The following is a 24,487-nucleotide window of genomic DNA, read 5'->3' on the forward strand; positions in this document are numbered from 1 at the left end:
ATTATTATTGGTTAATCTTTAGTGAGATTCACAGCCTTTGAGGCTGGTTAATAGCTCAGCAGCTCGAGTCCTAACCAAGGACCTAGGAACTGTTAAGGTATCGTTGGAGGATGTAAGCTGTTCCGAGTAAGGTGGTTTTTTGTAGAGTCAAAATGTTAAATTTTGTCCGGTAAATTTAGAATTTCTTAATAGCGGGGTAGCCCTTTGGATATTGCCCCAAGGGCTCCAATTACAATCGGGACAACACACGATTTCTTTTTCCACAGTCGCTCAACTTCAATTTGTAAGTCCCGGTACTTTGTGATTTTTTCTTGCTGCTTATCTTCAATCCGTGCATCACCAGGTATTGCAATGTCAATGAACCACACTTTTTTCTTTTCAACTCTTGTTATGTCAGGTGTGTTGTGGACCAAGTGCCTGTCAGTCTGAATCCTAAAGTCCCACAAGATCTTGAGTTTCTCATTCTCTAACACTTTCTCAACCTGATGTTCCCAGTGGTTTTTGCTGTACTCAAATCCAAACTTCTGGCACAATTTCCAGTGAATGATCTTAGCAACATGGTCATGGCGTTGTAGGTAGTCAGTTTGTGAAATTTTGCTGCACCCGCTGATCAGGTGGTCGACTGTCTCCTCTTTCTCATTACAGAGGCGGCATTTGCTGTTGGTGGTAACATGTTGAATTTTTGCCTTCATACAGTTTGTGGCTAGGGCTTGTTCTTGAGCTGCCAAAATAAAGATGATGATGATGATGATGATGATGATGATGATGATTATTATTATTATTATTATTATTATTATTATTATTTCATAATAAGTGTTCCTGCTCATTACTGGGGCCATTTAGAATTTCTCAACCTTTTTGAAAAAATCTGTAGATTCTCCCAGGGGATCTGTGATCCCCTTTTGCGACCTTCCAACAAACAAAGTCAAGGGAGAAACTAGATTCACTTCACAGCCATGTTGCTGATTTAAAACCTGCACTGATTCACTTAATGAAGATGGCAAGAAAAGTCATAAAACGGGACAAAGCTTACTTAACGAATTTCTCACTTAACATAAATTTTTGGGGTCAATTGCGGTCATAAGTTGAGGACTACCTGTACTATCCACCCCACCATTCTATCCAAAACTATCCTTCCACACATACACCCCAGTCTCAACTGTCAGTATTTTCTCCCCACCACCATCAGAACTGATGGAAGTTTCTTGGATGAAAAGTGAAATGTTTTCTTCTTCTTCCTCAGATAAAAAAATAAATAGTCCAGTTGCCTTTTGAAGCACCTTTGGGACAACTGTGACCTGGATGACTGAGAATCTCCATAAACATCTCCGCAGACACCTACAGACAGAATCTTGCCAGATTAAAGCAATTTTCTGCATAACTCTAGACCAGAGGTAGCCAACCTTGGCAACGTTAGGATTTGTGGACTTCAACTCCCAGAATTCCCCAGCCGGCATAAAGTCCCCTAGTCTTAAAAGTTGCCAAGATTGACTTATAGTTACGCAGATAATTGCTTTAGTCTGGCAAGATTCTGTCTGTAGGCGAACAGCGATTAAAATATTGCTCAGGAGTCACTCCGGGTGACGTTCTTGGTTCTTTGGACCTGCCACGAACGTAAACTGCCTCGTAAACGCTCTGTCCTAAACGAATGCAATATCTAACTTTTCCTTTTCTTCCCTTGTCCCCCTCCCCTTTTGCCTAGGAAGCTGCAGCGGCCGGAATTCCTTGGAATCGCTCAAAACTTCCCAGTCTGGCTTTGAATCTGCACAGCCTTCCCTGAAGCCGACTTTGCAAGATGACCCAGATTCCCCTTCCGGCAGCAAGGCTTTGGGGCAGGTTGATGCGCCTTCCAGGGGTCCGGGCCCTTCCCCCCAAGGTTTACTGCAGCATAAGGGAACCCTAGAAAGCAGCCCCTCACCATCGCCCCCTCTGCATTTGGCCCAAAGGGAAGAACGTTTTATCCCGCTGACCGGCGAGGTCGATTATAGTTTTCTTGAGGAAATAAAATTCAAGCACGCTTCCAAACGAGACTTGCCCGATGCCCAAAAAACCAGCTTTGGAAGAGCGAGTCAACTTCCTTCGGGAAGCCAGACGATTAAGGAGAAGCAGGGGGCGGATCTAACAAGGGGGCCAAGCTCCCATCGAACCAGCACTTTAGATGACCTTTGGGCCAAGTATTTGGAGCGACAGAACCACCGTCAGCAGGGGAAGCCCATCGAAAGCAACCACAGAACCGAGCTATCGCTGGTGGAGCGACTGGACCGCCTGGCCAGGCTCCTGCAGAACCCCCTTCGGCATTCCCTGGCCCTTGTCCTGGAGGACCAGAAGGGCAACCAGAAGGAACCCAGGAGGAAAGTACCAAGGCTCAGCAGCCCTCGAGACAAAAAGATGGCGGCCAGAAAGAAAGTGGCATCGCGGCCCAGCACAGAAACATCGGAGGAAGCCCTCGTTGGCCACAGCAGCGCCTGCCAGTCCAAATCCAGGCGTCCGAAAACCGGACACTCCAGGGCTGTTGTACCTGGAGATAGGAACTGGGATGGATCCCCGACCTCCAAGGCGCCGAGCGAGACGTCTTCCGACCTGAGACCGGGGAGAGACGCCAGCGTGATCACCGACGTGACCTCCGAGTCCGAGGGGACTCGGATCGACACCGAAAGCGCCACGCAGACCGAGACCAGCGAGTCGGTGTCGACCATCAACACGGCCAGGTTGATCAGAGCTTTCGGGCAGGAGAGGGTGCAGGTGTCTCCCAAACTGTCCCAGCTCTACAGCACCATCGACTTGCAAAAGACGCGTTCGGAGACCTGGACCAAGCGGGGCAAGAAAGCCAAGGGGGAGGGCTACCCGAAAATGGTTCACATAGAACAAACAAGGAGAGAGGATCAGGTAGGCGACTGAACAGGGGACCGGGATTTACACCTATCCCAGAGTAGCCTTGCCCAACCTGGGGTTCCTGGCAGGCGGATAAGCCGTGGTGGGGCGCTTGGTGCTCTCTGAGCTTGGTTGATTTCTTGCAGACGTTTCATTACCCACAGAGGTAACATCATCAGTGGTAACGTTGCTGATGATGACAGCAATAATAATGTTGCCTAGTTGGATAATGAAATGAAGACCTGGCTTTTCCGGCAGGCCTGGGGCCGTTGATCTCGCTGTTGTGATCTGGCGAGATCCGGCCATGAATGGTTGTGAATGGGTTTTAATCGTTTTTAATGTTTTAATGTTTAATGTTTTTATACATAGCTTTTAAATGCATTGTAAGCCGCCTTGAGTCTTCAGAGAAAGGCGGCATACAAGTTGAACAAATAAATAAACAAAGACCCCACAGTCCTCTTCCTCCTCCTCCTCCTCCTCCTCCTCCTCCTCCTCCTCCTCTCTGTAAACCCCACTCCCTTCTAGCACTGATAATGTTAGCTAGTTGACTCACGAAACCAAGAAACTTGGTCTTGGGTGACCAAGAAAGTCACCAAGCTCAGAGCGCACCAAGAACCCTACAGTCCTCCTCCTCTCTGCAAGCCCCACTCCCTTCTAGCACTGATGATGTTAGCTAGTTGGGTCATGAAACGTCTGCAAGAAAGTCACCAAGCTCAGAAAGCACCAAGGACCCCACAGTCATCCTCCTCCCCTCCCCTTCCTCCTCCTCCACCAACCCCACTGCCTTCTAGCACTGATGATTTTACCTAGTTGAGTGATGAAATGTCTGCAAGAAATTCACCAAGCTCAGAGAGCACCAAGGACCCCAAAGTCCTCCTCCTTCCCTTCCTCCCTCCCTTCCATCCTATCTTCCTCCTCCTCCTCCAACCCTACTGCCTTCTAGCACTGATGATTTTACCTAGTTGGGCGATGAAATGTCTGCAAGAAAACCACCAAGTCCAGATAGCACCCAACATACTCCTCCTCTTCCTCCTCCTCCTCCCCCCCCCCACCCACATGGACCCATGAATTGTTGCCAGAAAACCAGGGGTTGCAGTCCATTTGGTCGCACCCATCGTTTCCCCTCCTCGTCTTTACTGCAAAGCCGAGTAAAAATCAACGTGATTTTTTGGGGGGGTAAATAAAAACATAAACGTGACAAATTTTGCAATAGCCGTTCGCTCTATTAGGAAGAAAAGAACACTGTGGTTAAACGACATGGTATTTAAGCAATAGCAGCCGTATTTATGTAAAACTCGAGCTTTGGATAATTAACTCCCATTTTTTTAAATCCTGGAGAAAACGACTCCCACAAAGCAAGAATTTTCTTTTTTCTCCTGAAAGAAATGTCTTCCAGCCTCTTCGTTTGCCAGTCAATTATATCAATTAAGCAGGAGCAATTATTAAAGATAACAGTTCTGCGGCCTGTTAAACACCGACTGGCGCAGATGTTCCTGCCAAGATAAGCAAATATGCCATGTGTGGAAGCAGACCCAGGAAAAATTGGGATGCTTAGAACATCTGTCGCTCTCCCACTGCCAAAGTAGTCCTCAACTTACGACCACCATTGAGCCCAAAATGTTTACGTGGCTGAGAAACCTCTTATGTCAGTTTGTAAACATTTTGGGCTCAATGGTGGTCGTAAGATGAGGACTACTTTGGCAGTGGGAGAGCGACAGATGTTCTAAGTGTCCCAATTTTGGGGATTTACAAGCTTGTAAATCGATTCCTTGCCACATTTGTTAAGTGAATCGCTGCAGTTGTTAAATGAATAACCCAGTCGTTAAGAGAATCCGGTTTCCCCCTTGACTTTGTCTGTTAGAAGGTTGTAAAAGGGGAATCATGTGACCCCCCCGGGACGCTGCCACCGTCATAAATGTGAGTCATTTGCCCAAGCATCCGAATGTAAATGACGTGACCATGGGGGATGTTGCAACTTTTGTAAGCGTTGAAAAATGATCATAAGTCGTAACTTCAATGATGTCGTAACTTCGAACGGTTGCTAAGCAAACTGTTGCAAGTCGAGGACTCCCTGTCATTTACTTCCCACTTTTCTTCCCTCTCTTCGGTGGCAGAAAGGTAATACAGGTAGTCCTCGCCTTACGACCAGAATTGAGCCCAAAATTTTGGTTGCTAAGTGAGACAGTTGTTCAGTGAATTTTTTTCCCGTGTTACGACCTTCCTTGCTGCAGTTGTTAAGCAAATCACTGGAAGTTAGTTAAGCAAATCCAGGTTCCCTATTGACTTGGCTCGTCGGAAGGTCTCAAAATTTAATTTATTTATTTATTGGTTCGATTTATATGCCGCCTTTCTCCGGAGACTCAGGGCGGCTTACAATGCTTTTAAGCAATAGCCTTCATACTTTTGTATATACCTGCTTAGTAGGGCTTTCGGGCCCCCCAAGCGGTGTTCTTTTTTATACAAAGTCAGTTTATTGCCCCCACAATCTGGGTCCTCATTTTACCTACCTCGGAAGGATGGGAGGCTGAGTCAACCTTGAGCCTGGTGAGATTTGAACCTGCAGTAATTGCAGGCAGCTGGTCTTAATAACAGGGTGCTTTAGACCACTGTACTACCAAGGCTCATGTGACCCCAGGATGCTGCGACTGTCATAAATAGTCAGTTGTCAAGCGTCCAAATTTGGATCATGTCATCGTGGGGATCTGTTGTGGCCTGTCGGTTACTGGCCCCTCCAGCAGCCGAATCAGATGAGGAGGAGGAGGAGAAGGAGGCATTGGAGTTAGGCTCAGTGTCAGGGCAACCTGGGAGCTCTGAGGGGGAGGAGGGAATGGAGCTGGCAGAGAGAGAGAACGAGAGAGAGAGAGAGAGGGAGGGAGAATGAGAGAGAGAGAACGAGAGAGAGAGAGGGGGAGAGAGGGGGGGAGAGAGACAGAGGTGTAGCCTGGGCCGTCCGTCAGCCCTCAGATGGAGAGTCAACAGCCCCCAGGTCTGGAGGTGGCTGATGAGGAGGAGGAGGAACAGCTGGGTCCAGTGCCTGATGCACAGAAGGCAAGAGGAGAGGAGAGCAGTGGAAATCTATGGGCTGGTCCTTGGGACGGAAGAGCCACTGCTGCTAGTGAGGCCCCACCCTGGCTCTGGAGATAAAAGGCAGGAGGCAGAGATGAATAGATGGGACAGACAATTATTCATCTCCCTGCCAGACGGACTTGTTAGCCTGCAGTGAGAGAGAAACTATTTGCCGGGGCTGCCGGCATTCCTAATAAAGGAATCATTGATTTAACTACAGAGGATTTGCCATGTTTGGGGAGCTGGCTCAGAACAGGATGCTGCAACAGCCATAATTATGAAAAACGGTCATAAGTCTCTTTTTTTCCGTTCAAGTTTCGTTGTAACTTTGAGCTGGTTACTAAACGAACTGTTGTAAGTGGAGGACTACCTGTGATGGGTTACGTAGTAGGCCCGACTGGGCTCTCGGCTTCTGTTGACAAAGCAGGGACTGTGTTACCTGTTCAGTGAGGTATCATCCCATCTCTTTGACCTGCTGCTCAGTCAGAGGCGAAATTCACAGTCTCGCCTGCTGTTCCTGTGAACCTGCTAAATGCCACCGGTGGAAGTGCAGCCAGCGGGGTCAGATGGCAGGGTGTATGCCAGCAAGCGTGCCAACATTCGCAGCTTGCACGCTGGCTCCGTCGTCTTGGAGTCATGCCAGCAGCAGGTGTTTGCTGTCTGAACCGGTTTCATCATATAATTTTGCTTCGTTTGTCCTTCGATTCTCCACGAAGAAAGCCAAGTAGGACGGTGGGGCCTTGGTTGCTCTCTGAGCCTGGTGGTTTTCTCTCAGACGTTTCGTGACCCAACTAGGTAACGGCATCAGGGCTAGAAGGGAGAGGGGTTTGTGGGGAGAAGGAGGAGGAGGACTGGGGTCCTTGGTGCTCTCCGAGCTTGATGGTTTTCTTGCAGACATCTCGTTACCCAACTAGGTAACATCATCAGTGCTAGCCTGATGATATTAGCTAGTTTGGTACTGAAACATCTGCAAGAAAACCACCAAGCTCAGCACCAAGGACCCCACAATCGCCCTCCTCCTCCCTACTTCCTTCTAGCACTGATGATGTTACCTAGTTGGGTCATGAAAGGTCTCCAAGAAAACAAGCTCAGAGAGCACCAAGGATCCCACAGTCGTCTTCCTCCTCCTCTTCCCTGCTTCTAGCACTGATGATGTTACCTAGTTGGGTCATGAAAGGTCTCCAAGAAAACAGCCAAGCTCGGAGAGTGCCCTCAGTCCTCCCCCTCCCTCTCCTCCTTCTTCCTCCTCTTCTCTACAAACTTCCTCCTCCCTCTTCCTCCTCCCCCTCCCCCTCCTTCTCATCCTCCTCTTCCTCTCTGCAAACCCCACTCCCTTCTAGCACTGATGAAGTTACCTAGTTGGGTCATGAAACGTCTGCAAGAAAACCCCCAAGCTCAAGAGAGCACCAAGGATCCCTCAGTCGTCCTCCTCCTGTCCTCCAACCCCACTCCATCCTCTGAAACCTTCCTCCTCCTTATTTCTTTCAGCCCAGCCCGTCTTTCACATCCTCCGACTCCGCCTCAAGCCTTGGCAGTTCCCGCGGGCCCAGCCCGGCTCTGAGCAGCAAACGGATGTCCAATAAGGCCGTCCAAGCAGGTGAGTCTCGCTTCACTTCGTCCGTCTCATCCCCGGCTGCTTTCTCGGCGGAGCCTTTGGGTTCAGAGGCTTTTCACAAAAGAAAAAGAAGTCGAATTCAAAGGCTTCACCGTCTCTTTTGCGGCCTGACCCCTTTTCGGTCCTTCCCTCCAGACTTTCCGCCTTCCTAGCGGAGATCTGACTTCCACGGAGTCGGAAGCGACTTCGGAGAAATCTCAGATCTTCTTCGGCTGAGTCGATCTGAGGTCGATTCTTCCTCGGCTTTCTCTCTGCTTGGAAGTTTCTTGCCTTTTGTGTTTCTGCACAGAAAGAGACACACAAAGACACAGCAGTATCGTCCGTACCGCTCACGAGAAGGAAGAAGTAACACAGGCAGCCTTTGACTTACAACTCAGCCCAATATTTCCTTTTTTTAAAAATGTTTTTATTGTACATTTTCCTTTATTATACATCACATTTCCAGTTTTGCAATGACAGTGTACTGGCTGTGTCAAGTCCTTTTTAAGTATACATAGTATTATACACCCTGATTATAACCATTATTCTCATAGTCATACAGTATAGTCTCTTTTAAATAGAATAGAATAGATTTTTTTTATTGGCCAAGTGTGATTGGACACACAAGGAATTTGTCTTGGTGCATACGCTCTCAGTGTACATAAAAGAAAGGATACATTCTTCAAGAATCATAAGGTACAACACTTAATTATAGTCATAGGGTACAAATAATACAAGCAACAAAATTACAGTCATAGAAAAGAAAAGAAAAGAAAAGAAAAGAAAAGAAAAGAAAATCTGGAATGTAGAAGAGAAGAGAAGAGAATATTGGAATGTAGAATAGAATAGAATAGAATAGAATAGAAAATCTGGAATGTAGAAGAGAAGAGAAGAGAATATTGGAATGTAGAATAGAATAGAATAGAATAGAATAGAATAGAATAGAATAGAAAATCTGGAATGTAGAGGAGAAGAGAAGAGAAGAGAATATTGGAATGTAGAATAGAATAGAATAGAATAGAATAGAATAGAATAGAATAGAATAGAATAGAATAGAATAGAATAGAATAGAATAGAATAGAATAGAAAATAGAATTCTTTATTGGCCAAGTGTGATTGGACACCAAGGAATTTGTCTTTGGTGCATACGCTCTCAGTGTACATAAAAGAAAAGATACATTCATCAAGAATCATAAGGTACAACACTTAATGATAGTCATAGGGTACAAATAATACAAGCAACAAAATTACAGTCATACAGTCATAAGTGGAAGGAGATGGGTGGTAGGAATGATGAGAAGATTAATAGTAGTGCAGACTTAGTGAATAGAATAGAATAGAATAGAATAGAATAGAATAGAATAGAATAGAATAGAATAGAATAGAATAGAATAGAATAGAATAGAATAGAATAGAATAGAATAGAATAGAATAGAAAATAGAATTCTTTATTGGCCAAGTGTGATTGGACACCAAGGAATTTGTCTTTGGTGCATACGCTCTCAGTGTACATAAAAGAAAAGATACATTCATCAAGAATCATAAGGTACAACACTTAATGATAGTCATAGGGTACAAATAATACAAGCAACAAAATTACAGTCATACAGTCATAAGTGGAAGGAGATGGGTGGTAGGAATGATGAGAAGATTAATAGTAGTGCAGACTTAGTGAATAGAATAGAATAGAATAGAATAGAATAGAATAGAATAGAATAGAATAGAATAGAATAGAATAGAATAGAATAGAATAGAATAGAATAGAATTCTTTATTGGCCAAGTGTGATTGGACACACAAGGAATTTGTCTTTGGTGCATACGCTCTCAGTGTACATAAAAGAAAAGATACGTTCGTCAAGAATCATAAGGTACAACACTTAATGATAGTCATAGCAGGGGTGGGTTCTACTTACCTTTACTACCGGTTCGCAATGGGGCAGCACGTGTGTTCTGATGACGTCAGGGTCAGTGGGTGGAGCCTTCCGCCGGTTTTACTACCGGTTCTATAGAACCGGTGTGAAATGGGGGCAACCCACCACTGAGTCATAGGGTACAAATAAGCAATCAAATCATACTAGGAAACAATCAGTATAAATCGTAAGGATCCCAGCAACAAGGTTACAGTCATACAGTCATAAGTGGGAGGAGATGGGTGATAGAAACGATGAGAAGATTAATAGTAGTGCAGACTTAGTAAATAGTTTGACAGTGTTGAGGGAATTATTTGTTAAGCAGAGTGATGGCGTTCGGGGAAAAACTGTTCTTGTGTCTAGTTGTTCTGGTGTGCAGTGCTCTATAGCGTCATTTTGAGGGTAGGAGTTGAAACGGTTTATGTCCAGGATGCGAGGGCTCTGTAGATATTTTCCCAGCCCTCTTTTTGACTCGTGTAGTATACAGGTCCTCCATGGAAGGCAGGTTGGTAGCCAGTTGTAGCCAGTTCGCACCACTTTGGGAAAACCGGTTGTTAATTTTCTGAGCAGTTTGGCAAACTGGTTGTTGGAAGAAATCATTAGGGCAGAGAACCGGTTGTTAAATTACTTATCCCACCACTGCTGGTAGCCATGGTTTTTTCAGCAGTTCTAACTATCCGTTGAAGTCTGTGTCTGTCTTGTTGGGTTGCAGAGCCAAACCAGACAGTGATGGAGGTGCAGATAATAGACTCCATCATTCCTCTGTAGAACTGGATCAGCAGCTCTTTGGGCAGTTTGAGTTTTCTGAGTTGGCGCAGAAAGAACATTCTTGGTTGTGCTTTTTTGATGACGTTTTTGATGTTGGGTGCCCATTTTAGGTCGTGAGATACGGTGGAACCTAGAAATTTGAAGGTCTCTACTGTCGACACTGTGTTGTCTAGTATGATAAGAGGTGGAAGTACGGGAGGGTTTCTCCTAAAGTCCACCACCATTTCTACGGTTTTGAGTGCGTTCAGTTCCAGATTGTTCCGGTCGCACCACGAGGCTAGTTGTTCAACCTCCCGTCTGTATGCATAATGTTGTACGTCATAGTTATAACCATTATTTTCATAGTTGTACCATAATGCTCTATACCTTTATCACTCTATATGTTTTAATTTATAGTCATGTACAGTCCAATAGTACTTCCACGCATGGAGCATGCGTGAAAGGCACATGAGCAAAGCATGTGCACGGAAGGCTGGGCGTGCGCGAAGCAGCGTGCGCGGGGCGAACCGGTAGCAACAAAATGTGAAACCCGCCGCTGCCCTTGATCCACAACAATAACCAAGGTGGTTGCCGCATCGGAGAGACAACCTGTATTTCCTTTCACCCTCCCCTCCAGGAGACTTTGAGATTGTGAACAGCGCCACCAAGAAGCACACTCGCGACGTGGGCTTGACTTTCCCCACCCCGACCCAAAGCCAAGCCACGCTCCAGGGAAGGGCCGCTAGGAGCAGGACGGAGCACCGGCTGGCTCAGCACCATGGGCTGTCGGCGGAAGACGAGGACCAGCAGACGTGGCAGCCGGGCGGCTTCCTGGAAGGGAGGAGGCCCAGAAGGAGCCGGTCACAGTGGATGCAAGGTGGGTGTGTATGTGTGTGTTTCTTGTGGATTTGGGCCACGTTGCAAGAGCCAGTGTGGTGCAGTGCCAAACCTGCTGGACTAGAGATTGGGCGACGGTGAGTTCTAGTTCTCTCTGGCTCTAAAAGCTGGCTGGGGTTTTGTTCTACGTATCCCCCCCCCCTCTCTCTCTCAGCCCAGTCTGCCTCCTAAGATTGTTGTGTTTGTAGAGAAAAGAGGAGATGGGAGCATTGGGTACACACATTGCCGTCATCTTCTTCTTTTAATGAGCCCGTAATTCCTTGCGCGGTAGAGTCTGGGCAACTGAATGGAGATACCAGATTGTTTGAATGGCCAGATGCCCTTCCTGTCACCAATGCGGAGTTTTGTTCATCAGATATATTCTCATGGTGCCCAGAGAGAGAAATACCTGCCTCTACCTAGGATTGAACTCACAGCCTCCTGATTGTGAGGCGAGAGCGCCACCTCTAGCCCACCGCACCACTCCAGTACACACACCGCCTTGTAAAAAACAAAGGGGGGATCTGAGTCAAGAGATAAATAGCATTCACCGGATAGATTTTATTTATCCATTTGTTTACTTTTATCCAGATTTTACTATTTTCATAAAGGCTGTAAACATATTCCTTTCTCCTGCTGTTTCCCCCACAACAGCTCTGTAAGGTGGGCTCAGCTGAGAGCCACTCAGCAGTTTTCATGACTGAAGTGGGACTAGAACTCAACGTCTCCTGGTCATTGCCCCAAAGTCACCCAGCCTTCTTTCATGTCTAAAGTGAGACTAGAACTCACTGTCTCCTGGTCATTGCCCCAAAATCACCCAGCCTTCTTTCATGTCTTAAGATGGGACTAGAACTCACCGTCGCCTGGTCATTGCCCCAAAGTCACCCAGCCTTCTTTCATGTCTTAAGGTGGGACTAGAACTCAGCGTCGCCTGGTCATTGCCCCCAAATCACCCAGCCTTCTTTCATGTCTTAAGATGGGACTAGAACTCACCGTCGCCTGGTCATTGCCCCCAAATCACCCAGCCTTCTTTCATGTCTTAAGATGGGACTAGATCTCACTGTCCCCTGGTCATTGCCCCAAATCACCCAGCCTTCTTTCATGTCTTAAGGTGGGACTAGAACTCAGCGTCGCCTGGTCATTGCCCCCAAATCACCCAGCCTTCTTTCATGTCTTAAGATGGGACTAGATCTCACTGTCCCCTGGTCATTGCCCCAAATCACCCAGCCTTCTTTCATATCTTAAGGTGGGACTAGATCTCACTGTCCCCTGGTCATTGCCCCAAAGTCACCCAGCCTTCTTTCATGTCTTAAGATGGGACTAGAACTCAGCGTCGCCTGGTCATTGCCCCCAAATCACCCAGCCTTCTTTCATGTCTTAAGATGGGACTAGAACTCACCGTCGCCTGGTCATTGCCCCCACATCACCCAGCCTTCTTTCATGTCTTAAGGTGGGACTAGAACTCACCGTCGCCTGGTCATTGCCCCAAATCACCCAGCCTTCTTTCATGTCTTAAGGTGGGACTAGAACTCACCGTCGCCTGGTCATTGCCCCCAAATCACCCAGCCTTCTTTCATGTCTTAAGGTGGGACTAGAACTCACCGTCGCCTGGTCATTGCCCCAAATTCACCCAGCCTTCTTTCATATCTTAAGGTGGGACTAGATCTCACTGTCCCCTGGTCATTGCCCCAAAATCACCCAGCCTTCTTTCATGTCTTAAGGTGGGACTAGAACTCACCGTCGCCTGGTCATTGCCCCAAAATCACCCAGCCTTCTTTCATGTCTTAAGGTGGGACTAGAACTCACCGTCGCCTGGTCATTGCCCCAAAGTCACCCAGCCTTCTTTCATGTCTTAAGGTGGGACTAGAACTCAGCGTCGCCTGGTCATTGCCCCCAAATCACCCAGCCTTCTTTCATGTCTTAAGATGGGACTAGAACTCACCGTCGCCTGGTCATTGCCCCAAATCACCCAGCCTTCTTTCATGTCTTAAGGTGGGACTAGAACTCACCGTCGCCTGGTCATTGCCCCCAAATCACCCAGCCTTCTTTCATGTCTTAAGATGGGACTAGATCTCACTGTCCCCTGGTCATTGCCCCCAAATCACCCAGCCTTCTTTCATGTCTTAAGGTGGGACTAGAACTCACCGTCGCCTGGTCATTGCCCCCAAATCACCCAGCCTTCTTTCATGTCTTAAGATGGGACTAGATCTCACTGTCCCCTGGTCATTGCCCCCAAATCACCCAGCCTTCTTTCATGTCTTAAGGTGGGACTAGAACTCAGCGTCGCCTGGTCATTGCCCCCAAATCACCCAGCCTTCTTTCATGTCTTAAGATGGGACTAGAACTCACCGTCGCCTGGTCATTGCCCCAAATCACCCAGCCTTCTTTCATGTCTTAAGATGGGACTAGAACTCACCGTCGCCTGGTCATTGCCCCCAAATCACCCAGCCTTCTTTCATGTCTTAAGATGGGACTAGATCTCACTGTCCCCTGGTCATTGCCCCAAAGTCACCCAGCCTTCTTTCATGTCTTAAGGTGGGACTAGAACTTACCGACTCATGGTGATTGGCCTGAAGCCACCAAGCCGGCTTCCATGCCTCGGGTGGGACTAGAACTCCCATCTCCTGCTTTCTAGCCAGGTGCCTTCACCACTAAAACCAAACCGGCTCTAGATATAATAATATCTTGGTTCTCTATAAGCGATCCTTGCTCCACAGGGGAAGTTCCATCCAATGGAACATTCAAATAAAGGAAGATAATAGGACGGAAAATAGCGAAAGAGCTGGGCAAAGAATCAAGAATTTAATCTGAGACAAATTAAAATAACCTAGGACCAAAATGGGAAGATGGGGAAGGAAGTCACAGGGTAAGTTTCGAAAGGCTCAAAATTAAATGCGATAAATCATTTGGACCCTGAATCCCCAAATCAAGATGTCTTCAAGGTAACATAGATTGTTTTAGACCAGGGTTTCCCAACCTTAGCTACTTCTAAGATGCGTGGACTTCAAGTTGAAGTCCACAAAAAAGTGGCCAAAATTGAGAAATCCTGACCAAAAACCTGTTGGAACTTCAGCCTGAATCCGAGGGCCTTTGAGAGGCCGAACCCATCCACCCCCTGCCAATCCTAGTCGGCCATCTTGGCAAAGGACCACCGAAACTCACCGCCGCTGTTCTCCTTTCTCCCCTCTCCCCCCATCCAGGAGTATCTTGGTTCGTCCCGGCAACAGATCTAAAACCGGATCCCCTGGAAGAATCCGGGGGTGGCTTCCTACCCGGTCCTGCTCTCGCGTGGTCCGAGCCCCCACCCACAAGAAATCCCTGGCGAGAACCTCTCCGCGAGCAGAATTGGCCGGAACGTCCCGGGGGTCTCCAGGTGCGTCTGGCAGCTCCAGCAAGAGATGCTGAGAATGAGCCTCCCTCACCTTTGAGTAAAATGACCTTGCAGGTAAAATCCAGCCTTCTGGCTTTGTCCCCCTTCCCCCCTACTTCCCCCACACTCCCCATCCATACTAGAGATCCTAGCGCCAAGGACCAGGCGCGGCTCCATTCTGGCCCAGCTGGAAGGAACCGTAGAGGTCTTCTAATCTCCAACCCCTTAATATACCGTACTTTTCGGAGTATAAAACACACTTTTTCGCCCCCTAAAAGAGGGTGAAAATTTGGGTGCGTCTTACACACTGAATGTAGCCCCGCCCACCCGATGGCCCCCACCCTTTGGCCTCGGCCTCCCAGCAATTTGCCTCCTTGCAGCAAACAGCAAACGGCCTGTTTCAGTTTCAGCTTCAGCACAGCCTGATTAGCATATTGCCTATTGCCCCGCGCCCCATTTGCTGCAAGGAGGCAAACTGCTGAGAGGCAGAGGCAGAAATTGTTTTTTTTTCCTTGTGCTAATCAATGCTGTGCTGAAACTGAAACTGAAACAGGCTGTTTGCTGTTTGCTGCAAGGAGGCAAATTGCTGAGAGGCAGAGGCAGATTTTTTTTTCTTGTTTTCCTCCCCAAAAAAGGTAGGTGCGTTTTATAGTCCAGAGCATTTTATAGTCCGAAAAATACAGTAGGTGGTCTTTAGCTTACAAGAAATTCATTTAGTGACCATTCAGAGTTACAACAGCACTGAAACAAGTCCCTTAGGACTTGTTTTTCACTCTTAACGACCGTTGTGGCATTCCCCGCGATCACGTGATCACAATTTGGACGCTTGGCCACAGGCTCCTATTATTTATGATGGTTGTTGCAGTGCCCCGGGGTCACGTCATCTGCTTTTGCGACCTTCTGACAAAGCAAAGTTGACGGGGAAGCCAGATTCACTTAACAACCATGTGACTATCTTATGGCACTGATAAAAGCAACCTATGACGATTTTTACGAGCCCTGGTGCTGCAGTGGTTGGAATGTAGCATTGCAGGCAAAAACCCTGCCGACTGCCAGCAGTTCGATCCTGATCGGCTTAAGGTTCATTCAGCTTTCCATCCTTCCGAGGTCGGTTAAATGAGGACCCAGATTGTTGGGGGGCAAGAGGCTGGCTCTGTAAACCGCTTAGAGAGGGATGTAAAAGCACTGTGAAGTGGTATATAAGTCTAAGTGCTATTGCTATTTTCCTTCCTTCCTTTTTTCCTTCCTTCCTTTTTTCCTTCCTTCCTTCCTTCCTTCCCTCCCTCCCTCCCTCCCTCCCTCCCTCCTTCCTTCCTTCCTTCCTTCCTTCCTTCCTTCCTTCCTTCCTTCCTTCCTTCCTTCCTTCCTTCCTTCCCTTTCTCGTTTTTGGTGCAGTGGTTAGAATGCAATATTGCAGGCTAATTCTGCCGACTGTCAGGAGTTTGATCCTAACTGGCTCAAGGTTCATTCAGCTTTCCATCCTTCTGAGGTCGGTTAAATGAGGACCCAGATTGTTGGGGGGCAAGAGGCTGGCTCTGTAAACCGCTTAGAGAGGGCTGTAGAGCACTATGAAGCGGTATATAAGTTTAAATGCTATTGCTATTCTCTTTCTTTCCCTCCTTCCCTCCCTCTCTCCTTCCTTCGCACCCTTTTCTTTCTACTTTTCTTTCCTTCTGTCTGTCTCCTTCCTTCCCTTCTTCTTCTCCATTTTCTTTCTCCTGCTCCCTCTTATCTCTTATTTCCCTTCCCTTTTTCTCTCCCTCTTCTTTCCTCCCCTTCCTTCCTTCCTTCCTTCCTTCTTTCTCTTGTAAGAGTCGTGTTGTCCCAGTGGTTAGAATGCAACATTGCAGGCTAATTCTGCCCACTGCCAGCAGTTCAATGCTGACCAGCTCAAAGTTGACTCGGCCTTCCATCCTTCCGAGGTCGGTAAAATGAGGACTCAGATTTTTTTGGGACAAGAAGCTGACTCTGCAAATCGCTCAGAGAGGGCTGTAAAAGCAGTGTGAAGTGGCGTACAAGTCTAAGAACTATTGCTATTTTCACACTTAACGGCGTTTGTGGGATCCCCCTGGTCACGTGATCCAAATTTGAGTGCTTGGCAACTGGCACACCTTTATGTCAGTCGTACTTTCACATGTCATCACCCTTTGCAAACTTCCCGGCCATCTTCTGATAAGCAAAATGAATGGAGGAAGCCAGATTTGCTTAACAACGGCATAATTCGCTTAACAAACACAGCGTTTGGTTTAACAACTGTGGCAGAAAACACCAATAGCACTTAAGACTTGTATACCGCTTCACAGGGCTTCACAGCCCTGTCTAAGCAGTTTTACAGAGTCAGCCTCTTGCCCCCAACAATCTGGGTCCTCATTTTACCCACCTCGGAAGGAATGGAAGGCTGAGTCAACCTTTGAGCCGGTCTGGATCGAACTCCTGGCAGTCGGCAGAGTTTGCCCGCAATCCTGCATTCAAACCACTGGGCTGCCACAGCTCAGATAGATAGATGAGAGATAGACTCAACAATGTGGGTCCTCATTTTACTCAACTTGGAAGGATGGAAGGCCGAATCAACCTTGAGCTGGTCAGGATTGAACTGCTGGCAGTGGGCAGAATTAGCCTGCAGTGTTGCATTCTAACCACTGTGCCAACACAACTCTTAGAAGAGAAAGGAAGGAAGGAAGGAGAGGAAAGAAGAGGGAGAGAAAAATGGAAGGGAATAGAGGGAGCAAGAGAAAGAAAATTGAGAAAAAGCAGGCAATCCTGCCTTCTAACCATTGCGCCATCAAGGTCGTAAAATGGAGCAAAACTCCCTTAACAACGGCCTTGCTTAGCAACGCAAACTTTGGACACAAATTACGGTCATAACTCGAGGGCGCCTAAGAATCGTCCGTGAGACCGACGCATCAAATTCTCTTACCCCAGTGAGCGCCCCCCTACCCCTCCCTCCCGGGTCCCCCAAACGCCACTTTGGAATTAAAAAAAGACAAACTGCTTTTGTGCGGCTTTCGAACTTGTTGTGAGCCCAAGATTGTCCGGGAATCGTAACGCTGAGATTCTGCCCTTCCTCTTTCCCGCGGAGATCGACCCCCTTCCCCAAGACGGGGCCGTGAGCTCATTTCGATTTTCCCAGGGAAAAAAAATCTCTTCTCTGGGTTTTGTTTGGGTTAGAGGCTTTTCCTTCGCGGCTCCCCCGAGTCCTCTGTTTTGTCTCCGTCGGGCTCCTTTAAAATATTCCTTATTTTCCCCCCACCTCTTTTTTTTTTCTTTAAAAACAACACAAGCACACAGCTGGGCTTATTCCCAAGTCTGGTGTCTTTCCGGCATGGAAGCATTTCTTTGGAATCTCTGGAGCTTTGCGGAGGCCTCGTTCTCCTCTTTGCAAAAAAAATAAATAAATAAAATTAATTAATTTCTCTGCCTCGGAGGCCGATTTCCAAGGAAGCTTATACCATTCTTTCCCCGAGGCTAAGTGATTGTTTTTCTTTCTTCCCCCCCCCCTCTTCCCCCTTCTTTCCTTTTTTCCCTCTTTTTCATTTTCCCCACTTAGGAGTCTCTGGCGATGCACCGTCCCGATTTCATTTCCAGCTCCGGGGAACGTCAGAAACGCCTCAAGCTGCTGGTCGAAGAAAGGAAGCTGCAGGGCGTCTTCCAGGGGGAGAGGGAGCGGTTGTTCAACCCCCCCGATGGGATGAGCTGTAGGAACGCGGGGGGTCTTGCGAACCGAGGTACCCCTTCTCCTGCACGGGGAGCCCTGCTCCAAATTGCATGCAGTGTCAGTTTGCTGAAGAAATGAACGACTGTTGAGAGGCGGGCGGGGGGCTGGCTCCTCTTTGGCAGCAGGAACAGAGACAGACACACACACACCCCAAAAATTATTTATTTATTTATTTATTTGTTGGTTGGTTCGATTTATATGCCGCCCTTCTCCGGAGACTCAGGGCGGCTTACAATGCGTTAAGCAATAGCCTTCATCCTTTTGTATGTACCTGCTTAGTAGGGCTTTCGGCCCCCCCAAGCGGTGTTCTTTTTTATACAAAGTCAGCTTAATGCCCCCCACAATCCGGGTCCTCATTTTACCTACCTCGGAAGGATGGAAGGCTGAGTCAACCTTGAGCCTGGTGAGGTTCGAACTCGCAGTAATTGCAGGCAGCTGGCTTTACTTTAACAGCACTTTAGCCTGCTGCGCCACCAAGGCTCCTTAATCCAGGCTGCCTCTGCTATAAGGAGTCCTCAGTACTCTCTGAGCTTGGTTGGCTTCCTTGCAGGCATTTCATGACCCAGCTAGGGAACATCGTCAGTGCTAGAAGGGAGAGGGGTTTTGAGAAATGAGGATGGGAGGAGGAGAAGGGTCTGGGGTTTTCAGAGACGAGGAGGATTATGGGGTCCTTGGTGCTCTCTGAGCTTGGTGGTTTTCTTGCAGGCGTTTCATGACCCAACTAGGGAACATCATCAGTGCTAGAAGGGAGAGGGGTTTGCAGAGAGGAGGAAGAGGAAGAGGATGACTGTGGGGTCCTTGGGGCTCTCTGAGATTGCTTGTTTTCTTGTAGACGTTTCATTACCAAATTAGGTTACACCATCAGTGCTAGAAGGGAGAGGGGTTTGCAGAGAGGAGGAGGGGGACTGCTAGAAGCGAGTGGGGCTTGTAGAAATGAGAGTGGGAAGAGGTGTAGGAGAACTGTGGGGTCCTTGGTTCTCTCTGAACTTGGTTGCTTTCTTGCAGACGTTTCATGCCCCAACTAGCTAACAACATCAGTGCTTAGAAGGGAGTGTTCCACTGGGGGGATTGAAGCTTTGCCTTGGCTATCCAAAGGAGGCCCAAACATGCAGGAAGGGAAGGCCCCAGTGGTGAAATCCGAACTGGTTTGCTACCAGTTCGCTGGCCGCGTATGCACACCGCGCACCAAACTTGGGCTGTGGGCACATGCGCAGTGTGCACCAAAGGCGCGCTCCGCGCGCACACACACACGCATGTGCAGTATGTGCCAAAAGGAGGCTTGGGAAGGTAAGTAGAACAGCGAGGGGGGATCAGCTGTTGCACGCAATTTAGCTGGATTCCCTGCTTTCTAGCAAAGCTAAACCCCGCTGCACAGCTGATCGTTGGAAATACCAGTTCGGGCGAACCAGTAGCTTTTTTTTTTTTTTATCACTACAGATTCGTTCGAATTGGAGCGAACCGGTAGCATTTCACCCCTGCCCTGCCCCCTCTTTCAGGGACGTGCAATCTCCTTTGTCCCAAAAGCTTCCTTACAAAAGTGGCCGATTCTCCTAAAATCCACCTTTTCAACGTCCTTAGTCCTTGGGGTGGGGTGATCATCTTAACAAGGGGGTCTCCAAACTTGGCAACTTGTGGATTTCGACTCCCAGAATTCCCCAGCCAGCTTGGAACAGTCCTTACTAAGCACAGATGTTGTTCTCTGTTTGGGTGACGAAACGTCTGCGAGAAAACCACCAAGCTCAGAGAGCACCAAGGACCCCATGGTCTTTTTCCTCCTCCTCCTCCTCTATTTCACAAACCCCACTCCATTCTAGCATTGATGATATTACCTAGTTGGGTCATGAAACGTCTGCAAGAAAAGCACCAAGCTCAGAGAGTCTCAAGGACCCCACAGTTCTCCTCCTCCTCCTGTGGCTGCTTTCTCTCTCCCTCCTGCTTTCCTCCTCCTCCTCCTCCTCCTCCTCCTCCTCTCCACAAGCCCCACTCCCTTTAACACTGATGATGTTACCTAGTTGGGTCATGAAACGTCTGTAAGAAAACAACCAAGCTCAGAGAGCACCAAGGACCCCACAGTCCTCCTCCTCTTCTTCCTCCTCTTCTTCCTCCTCTTCCCCCTTCTCCCCTTCCCTTCCAGCTCCTGACTGGCTGGGGAATTCTGGGAGTTAAAAGTCCACAAGTCTTAAAAGTTACCCCGTTTAGACGCCATCAAACCAGGATTGAGTTCCTTGGCGGTCAGGGAAAACGAAGGCGCGGCTAGAGAGAGCTGGTCTCACCCCGATGTTTTTCTTCCTCTCTTTTTAGGGTATCGGACGATTCGGAGCAGAGCGATTTCCAAGAACGAAATGGTTGAGCGGTCCAAACGGTAAGAGGGGGGGGGGGGTTGGTTGACTTTGGGCCAGAGAGTGACTCTCTTGGATTACACTCAGAAGCGATAATGGATAAACATCATAAATAACAGAGAACTCGGGTTACTTCTGCATTCCTAATAAGGAAGTAACAAAATTCCTATTTAGACGTCCTCGCTGAGAAAGGAGAAGAAGTTCTATCCGCCTGCTTTCTATTTCCTTCTGGACGCTAATTTAGCATCTTTGCCCCTCCAAATTTGGGGCTCAAAACCAGACAGGTAGTCCTGGATTTATGACCACAACGGCGCCCAAAATTCATGCCGCTAAGCAAGACATTTGTTAAGCGAGCTTTTTTCCCCCCCCCCTTCTACGACCCGTCTTGCCACCGTTATTAAGTGAATCACTGCAGCGGCTGACTTCGTAACCCAGGTGTTAAGCGAATCCGGCTTCTTCCCCCATTGATTTTGCTCGTCAGGAGGTCCCTGCAAAACCGTCATAAATACGAGTCCGTGGCCAAGCGTCTGAATTTTGTATCTTGTGATCCCGGGGATGCTGCCGAGATCAAAAAAACAGTGTGAAAAATGGTCATATTCATAAGTGCCCCCCCTGCTCTCCCCCCCCCCCGGTGATGTTCTCCCTTTGAATGCTCACGAAACGAACGGTTGTAAGTCCTTCTCATTGCGATGGCGGTGAGAGGCCCTTTGTGTTCAAAGTGTGCATCGAACATCAAGTGTCCCATGCTTCGCGCTTCAGGACCTCGTGGCAACGTTACCAAACTGCAATGAACGTGGTTTGTTGGTTCCGGGCAAAGATCTGTTTTATATTTTTTTCACGCGGGGCAAAATTTGAAACTTTGCACATTTTGGTATTTTAAATTTTTACGCCGCGCCTTATTTTCGTCGTCGTGATGCTCCTGGACACGAAGGAGCTAACTTTCTCTCTGGTCCGGGCATTTGCAGATCTCCTGTCCTCCTTGACATAAAGGTCACCTTGCTGGGACACAGAATTCAACCACCGCTTCTCTGCCCTAATGACCAGCTGGATGGGCGTGGCCAGGGTGGGCGTGGCCAGGGTGTGTGACAGGCAGCATTTGGCCTTCTGCAACCCCCTGGGAGCAAAAATGGACCATGGGGGGGCACACCCCCGCACCCCGTTTTGGCCCTAGTAGGCCTCCCTGCACTTACCTGGGAGCCAAAACGGGGCATGGGGTGGGGTGGGGGACTTCTGGAAGAGGTGGGGTGGGAGGGGAGGGGCCAGCCAGGAATTTAACTACCGATTCGCCCGAACCGGCTGAATTCCCCCACTCCACCCCAAGTCCAGTCTCTTCTTGAAAGCTCCCAGTGATGAACCTCCTACAACTTTTGAAGGCAAGCCATTCCACTGAACAACAGAGTTGGAGGGGACCTTGGAGGTCATCTAGTCGCCCCCCCCCCACGCACCCTGTTTTGGGCATAATAGGCAGGGGTGAAATCTACTTACCTTCCCTACCGGTTTGGAAGTGCGCGCGCAAACCCTTCTGTGGATGCGCAGAGGGTAAAAAAAACAGGTTACTTCCTGGTTAAAACCAAGAAGTAACGACGACCAGGCGGGTGGGTGGAACCTTGTTCTGTCATCGCTACCAGTTCGGTTGAACCGGTCTGAACCGGTAGCATTTCACCCCTGCTAGTAGGCTTACCTGGGAGCCAAAACAGGGCGCATGGGGACTCCTGGGAGGGGAGGGGAAGGGAAGGGCCAGCCAGCAATTGAACAACCGATTCATCCGAACCGGCTGAATCCCACCACTGACCAATTTCCCCCCCCCCTTTAAATCGCCTTCTCGCTTTCTCTTCCCTTCGGCCAGCATCTACGAGCAGCTGCCCGAGGTGCGAAAGCGACGGGAAGAAGCCAAGAGGAAATCGGAATATTCCAGCAACCGCTTGAAGGCCCAGCTGTACAAAACGGTGGGGGCCCCTTTCTTTTTTTTCCCTCCCCCCCACACCCCCCCACTCAAAAGCCTGTGGGGCGGTTGTCCTCCTTTTCGGAAAGCGGGTCAGAGGTGGATTCGGAGCAGGCAAGGCAGGGGATAATGGGCTTCGGGAACGGGGACGTAATAGTCAATGAGCTCACCGGGGCCCCCAATCTGGAAGGCATCAGGGGGCATCTTTAAAAAACGTGAGCTCGGGGCCATTGCAGGGGGCCGCAAACTGACCCACACCAGGCAGAAACTCCTATGGGGGAGAACGGCCGTATCTCTGAAGCGGCAAGGCATAAAACAGCGGAGATATTCCCTTCCCGGGAGAAATGCTGAGTTTAATCCTGGCCAAAGGAAGGAGCATCGCAGAGCAGTGGGGAAAAAAGGAAGCGGCCGTTGTGCCTGAACCACTAGGGGGCAGCAGAGCCTTCTTCTTTCTCTCTTTCCTCTCTTCTTCCTTTTCTTTCTCTTCTCTCTTCTTTTTCCTTTCTTTTTCTGTGTTTCTTTCTTTCCTTTTCTCCTTTCTCTTCTCTCTTTTGTCTCTCCTTCTCTATTTCTCTCCCTTATTTCTCTCCCCTTCCCTTCCTTCCTTCCTTCCTCCTCCTCCTTTCTCTTCTCTTCTCGTCCCTTCCTTCCTTCCTTCCCCCTTTCTCTTCTCTTCTCTTCTCTTTTTATCCTATCCTATTCCTTTCTCTTCTCTTCTCTTCTCTTCTCTTCTCTTCTCTTCTCTTCTCTTCTCTTCTCTTCTCTTCTCTTCTCTTCTCTATTTATCCTATCCTATCCTATCCTATCCTATCCTATCCTATCCTATCCTATCCTATCCTATCCTATTCCTTTCTCTTCTCTTCTCTTCTCTTCTCTTCTCTTCTCTTCTCTTCTCTATTTATTCTATCCTATCCTACCCTATCCTATCCTATCCTATCCTATCCTATTCCTTTCTCTTCTCTTCTCTTCTCTTCTCTTCTCTTCTCTTCTCTTCTCTTCTCTTCTCTTCTCTTCTCTTCTCTTCTCTTCTCTTCTCTTCTCTATTTATTCTAGCCTAGCCTAGCCTAGCCTATCCCCTTCCCTTCCCTTCCCCTTTCCCCTTCCCTTCCCTTCTCTTCTCTTTCCCCACCTCTTTCTCCCTCCCTCCCTCTCTCTCTCTCTCTCTCTCACACACACACACACACACAGCCCTGGCCTTGTAACCCATCCCAAGCAAAAGACAGTTCATACAAGTTGGAATTTCCTCTACCTCTCCTCTCCCCACCCCCCATCCAAACCCACTTGGCACTTTTTGGGGGGTGTCTCTTCTTCATCCTTCCCGTCCCCCTGTCCCCCCAATTAATCCAGACCCCTGTCCTTGTAGGGCCAAAGGACCAAGAGATGGGAAGGAGCCCAAAGGGGCTTCCTCGGACGGGTGGGGTGCGGGGCGTCCCTTCACCATTACAGGTTTGTTCTTCTCTTTTTGTCCCACAGAAAATCACCAACCATGTCTTGGGAAGAAAAGTGCCCTGGGAATGACGCAGAAAGAAGGGAAAAAAAACCCCGAACGACGGACGTCCCTGTTTAATAAACCTTATCGCACGAAGTAGGGTTTTTAACCTCTTTTTTAACACTTTTTTTTTTAAAAAATTACGAACTTGTGCCTACGCCGTAGATTCCTCAGGCAGCTTCCCCCTGACGCCCCTTAGATTTCCTGACCTTCACTGGGGTTCAGGGGTGCCCTCCCCAGTCCCCCCCCCCCAAAATCATGCTCCACCCTCGCGTTTTCAAACCAACGTATTGAAGATTTTTTTTACAAAAATCAAGAAACCAGGAATATTTTTTCCCCCCCATATTCTGCCTACCTTCCCGCAGATCAAGGCTTTGTCGAACGAATTGATCAACAGCGCATTAAATTGGCGGTTTTGTGTGTGAAAGCAGCTTTTGTTATTTATATATCGATATATTTGTATTTCAGGTACTTTGTATCACTGAGGATTGGAAGATTACTCTGGATTTTTTAATGTCTCCGTGGTGGTGGGGGGGAAAAAAATTAAAATATCTTGCAATACCAACT

General features: G+C 48.2%; 1 protein-coding gene across 1 annotated transcript in view; it reads left to right on the forward strand.

Annotated features, from left to right (window-relative positions):
* Nucleotides 1-24,016, forward strand: part of ALMS1 (ALMS1 centrosome and basal body associated protein) — a 63,880-nt gene extending 39,864 nt beyond the window's left edge. The window contains exons 12-19 of the mRNA XM_060687207.2: nt 1,703-2,886; nt 7,426-7,534; nt 10,827-11,066; nt 14,266-14,510; nt 17,983-18,160; nt 20,452-20,512; nt 22,336-22,435; nt 23,905-24,016. Of these exons, the coding sequence (XP_060543190.2) occupies nt 1,703-2,886; nt 7,426-7,534; nt 10,827-11,066; nt 14,266-14,510; nt 17,983-18,160; nt 20,452-20,512; nt 22,336-22,435; nt 23,905-23,949 (2,162 nt within the window). The 3' untranslated portion in view covers nt 23,950-24,016. The remainder of the gene's footprint in view (nt 1-1,702; nt 2,887-7,425; nt 7,535-10,826; nt 11,067-14,265; nt 14,511-17,982; nt 18,161-20,451; nt 20,513-22,335; nt 22,436-23,904) is intronic.
* The last annotated feature ends 471 nt before the right edge of the window (nt 24,017-24,487 follow it).

This window comes from Pantherophis guttatus, chromosome 8 (genome assembly GCF_059756535.1).
Source record: "Pantherophis guttatus breed Tessera chromosome 8, ASM5975653v1, whole genome shotgun sequence".
Lineage (NCBI taxonomy): Eukaryota > Metazoa > Chordata > Lepidosauria > Squamata > Colubridae > Pantherophis > Pantherophis guttatus.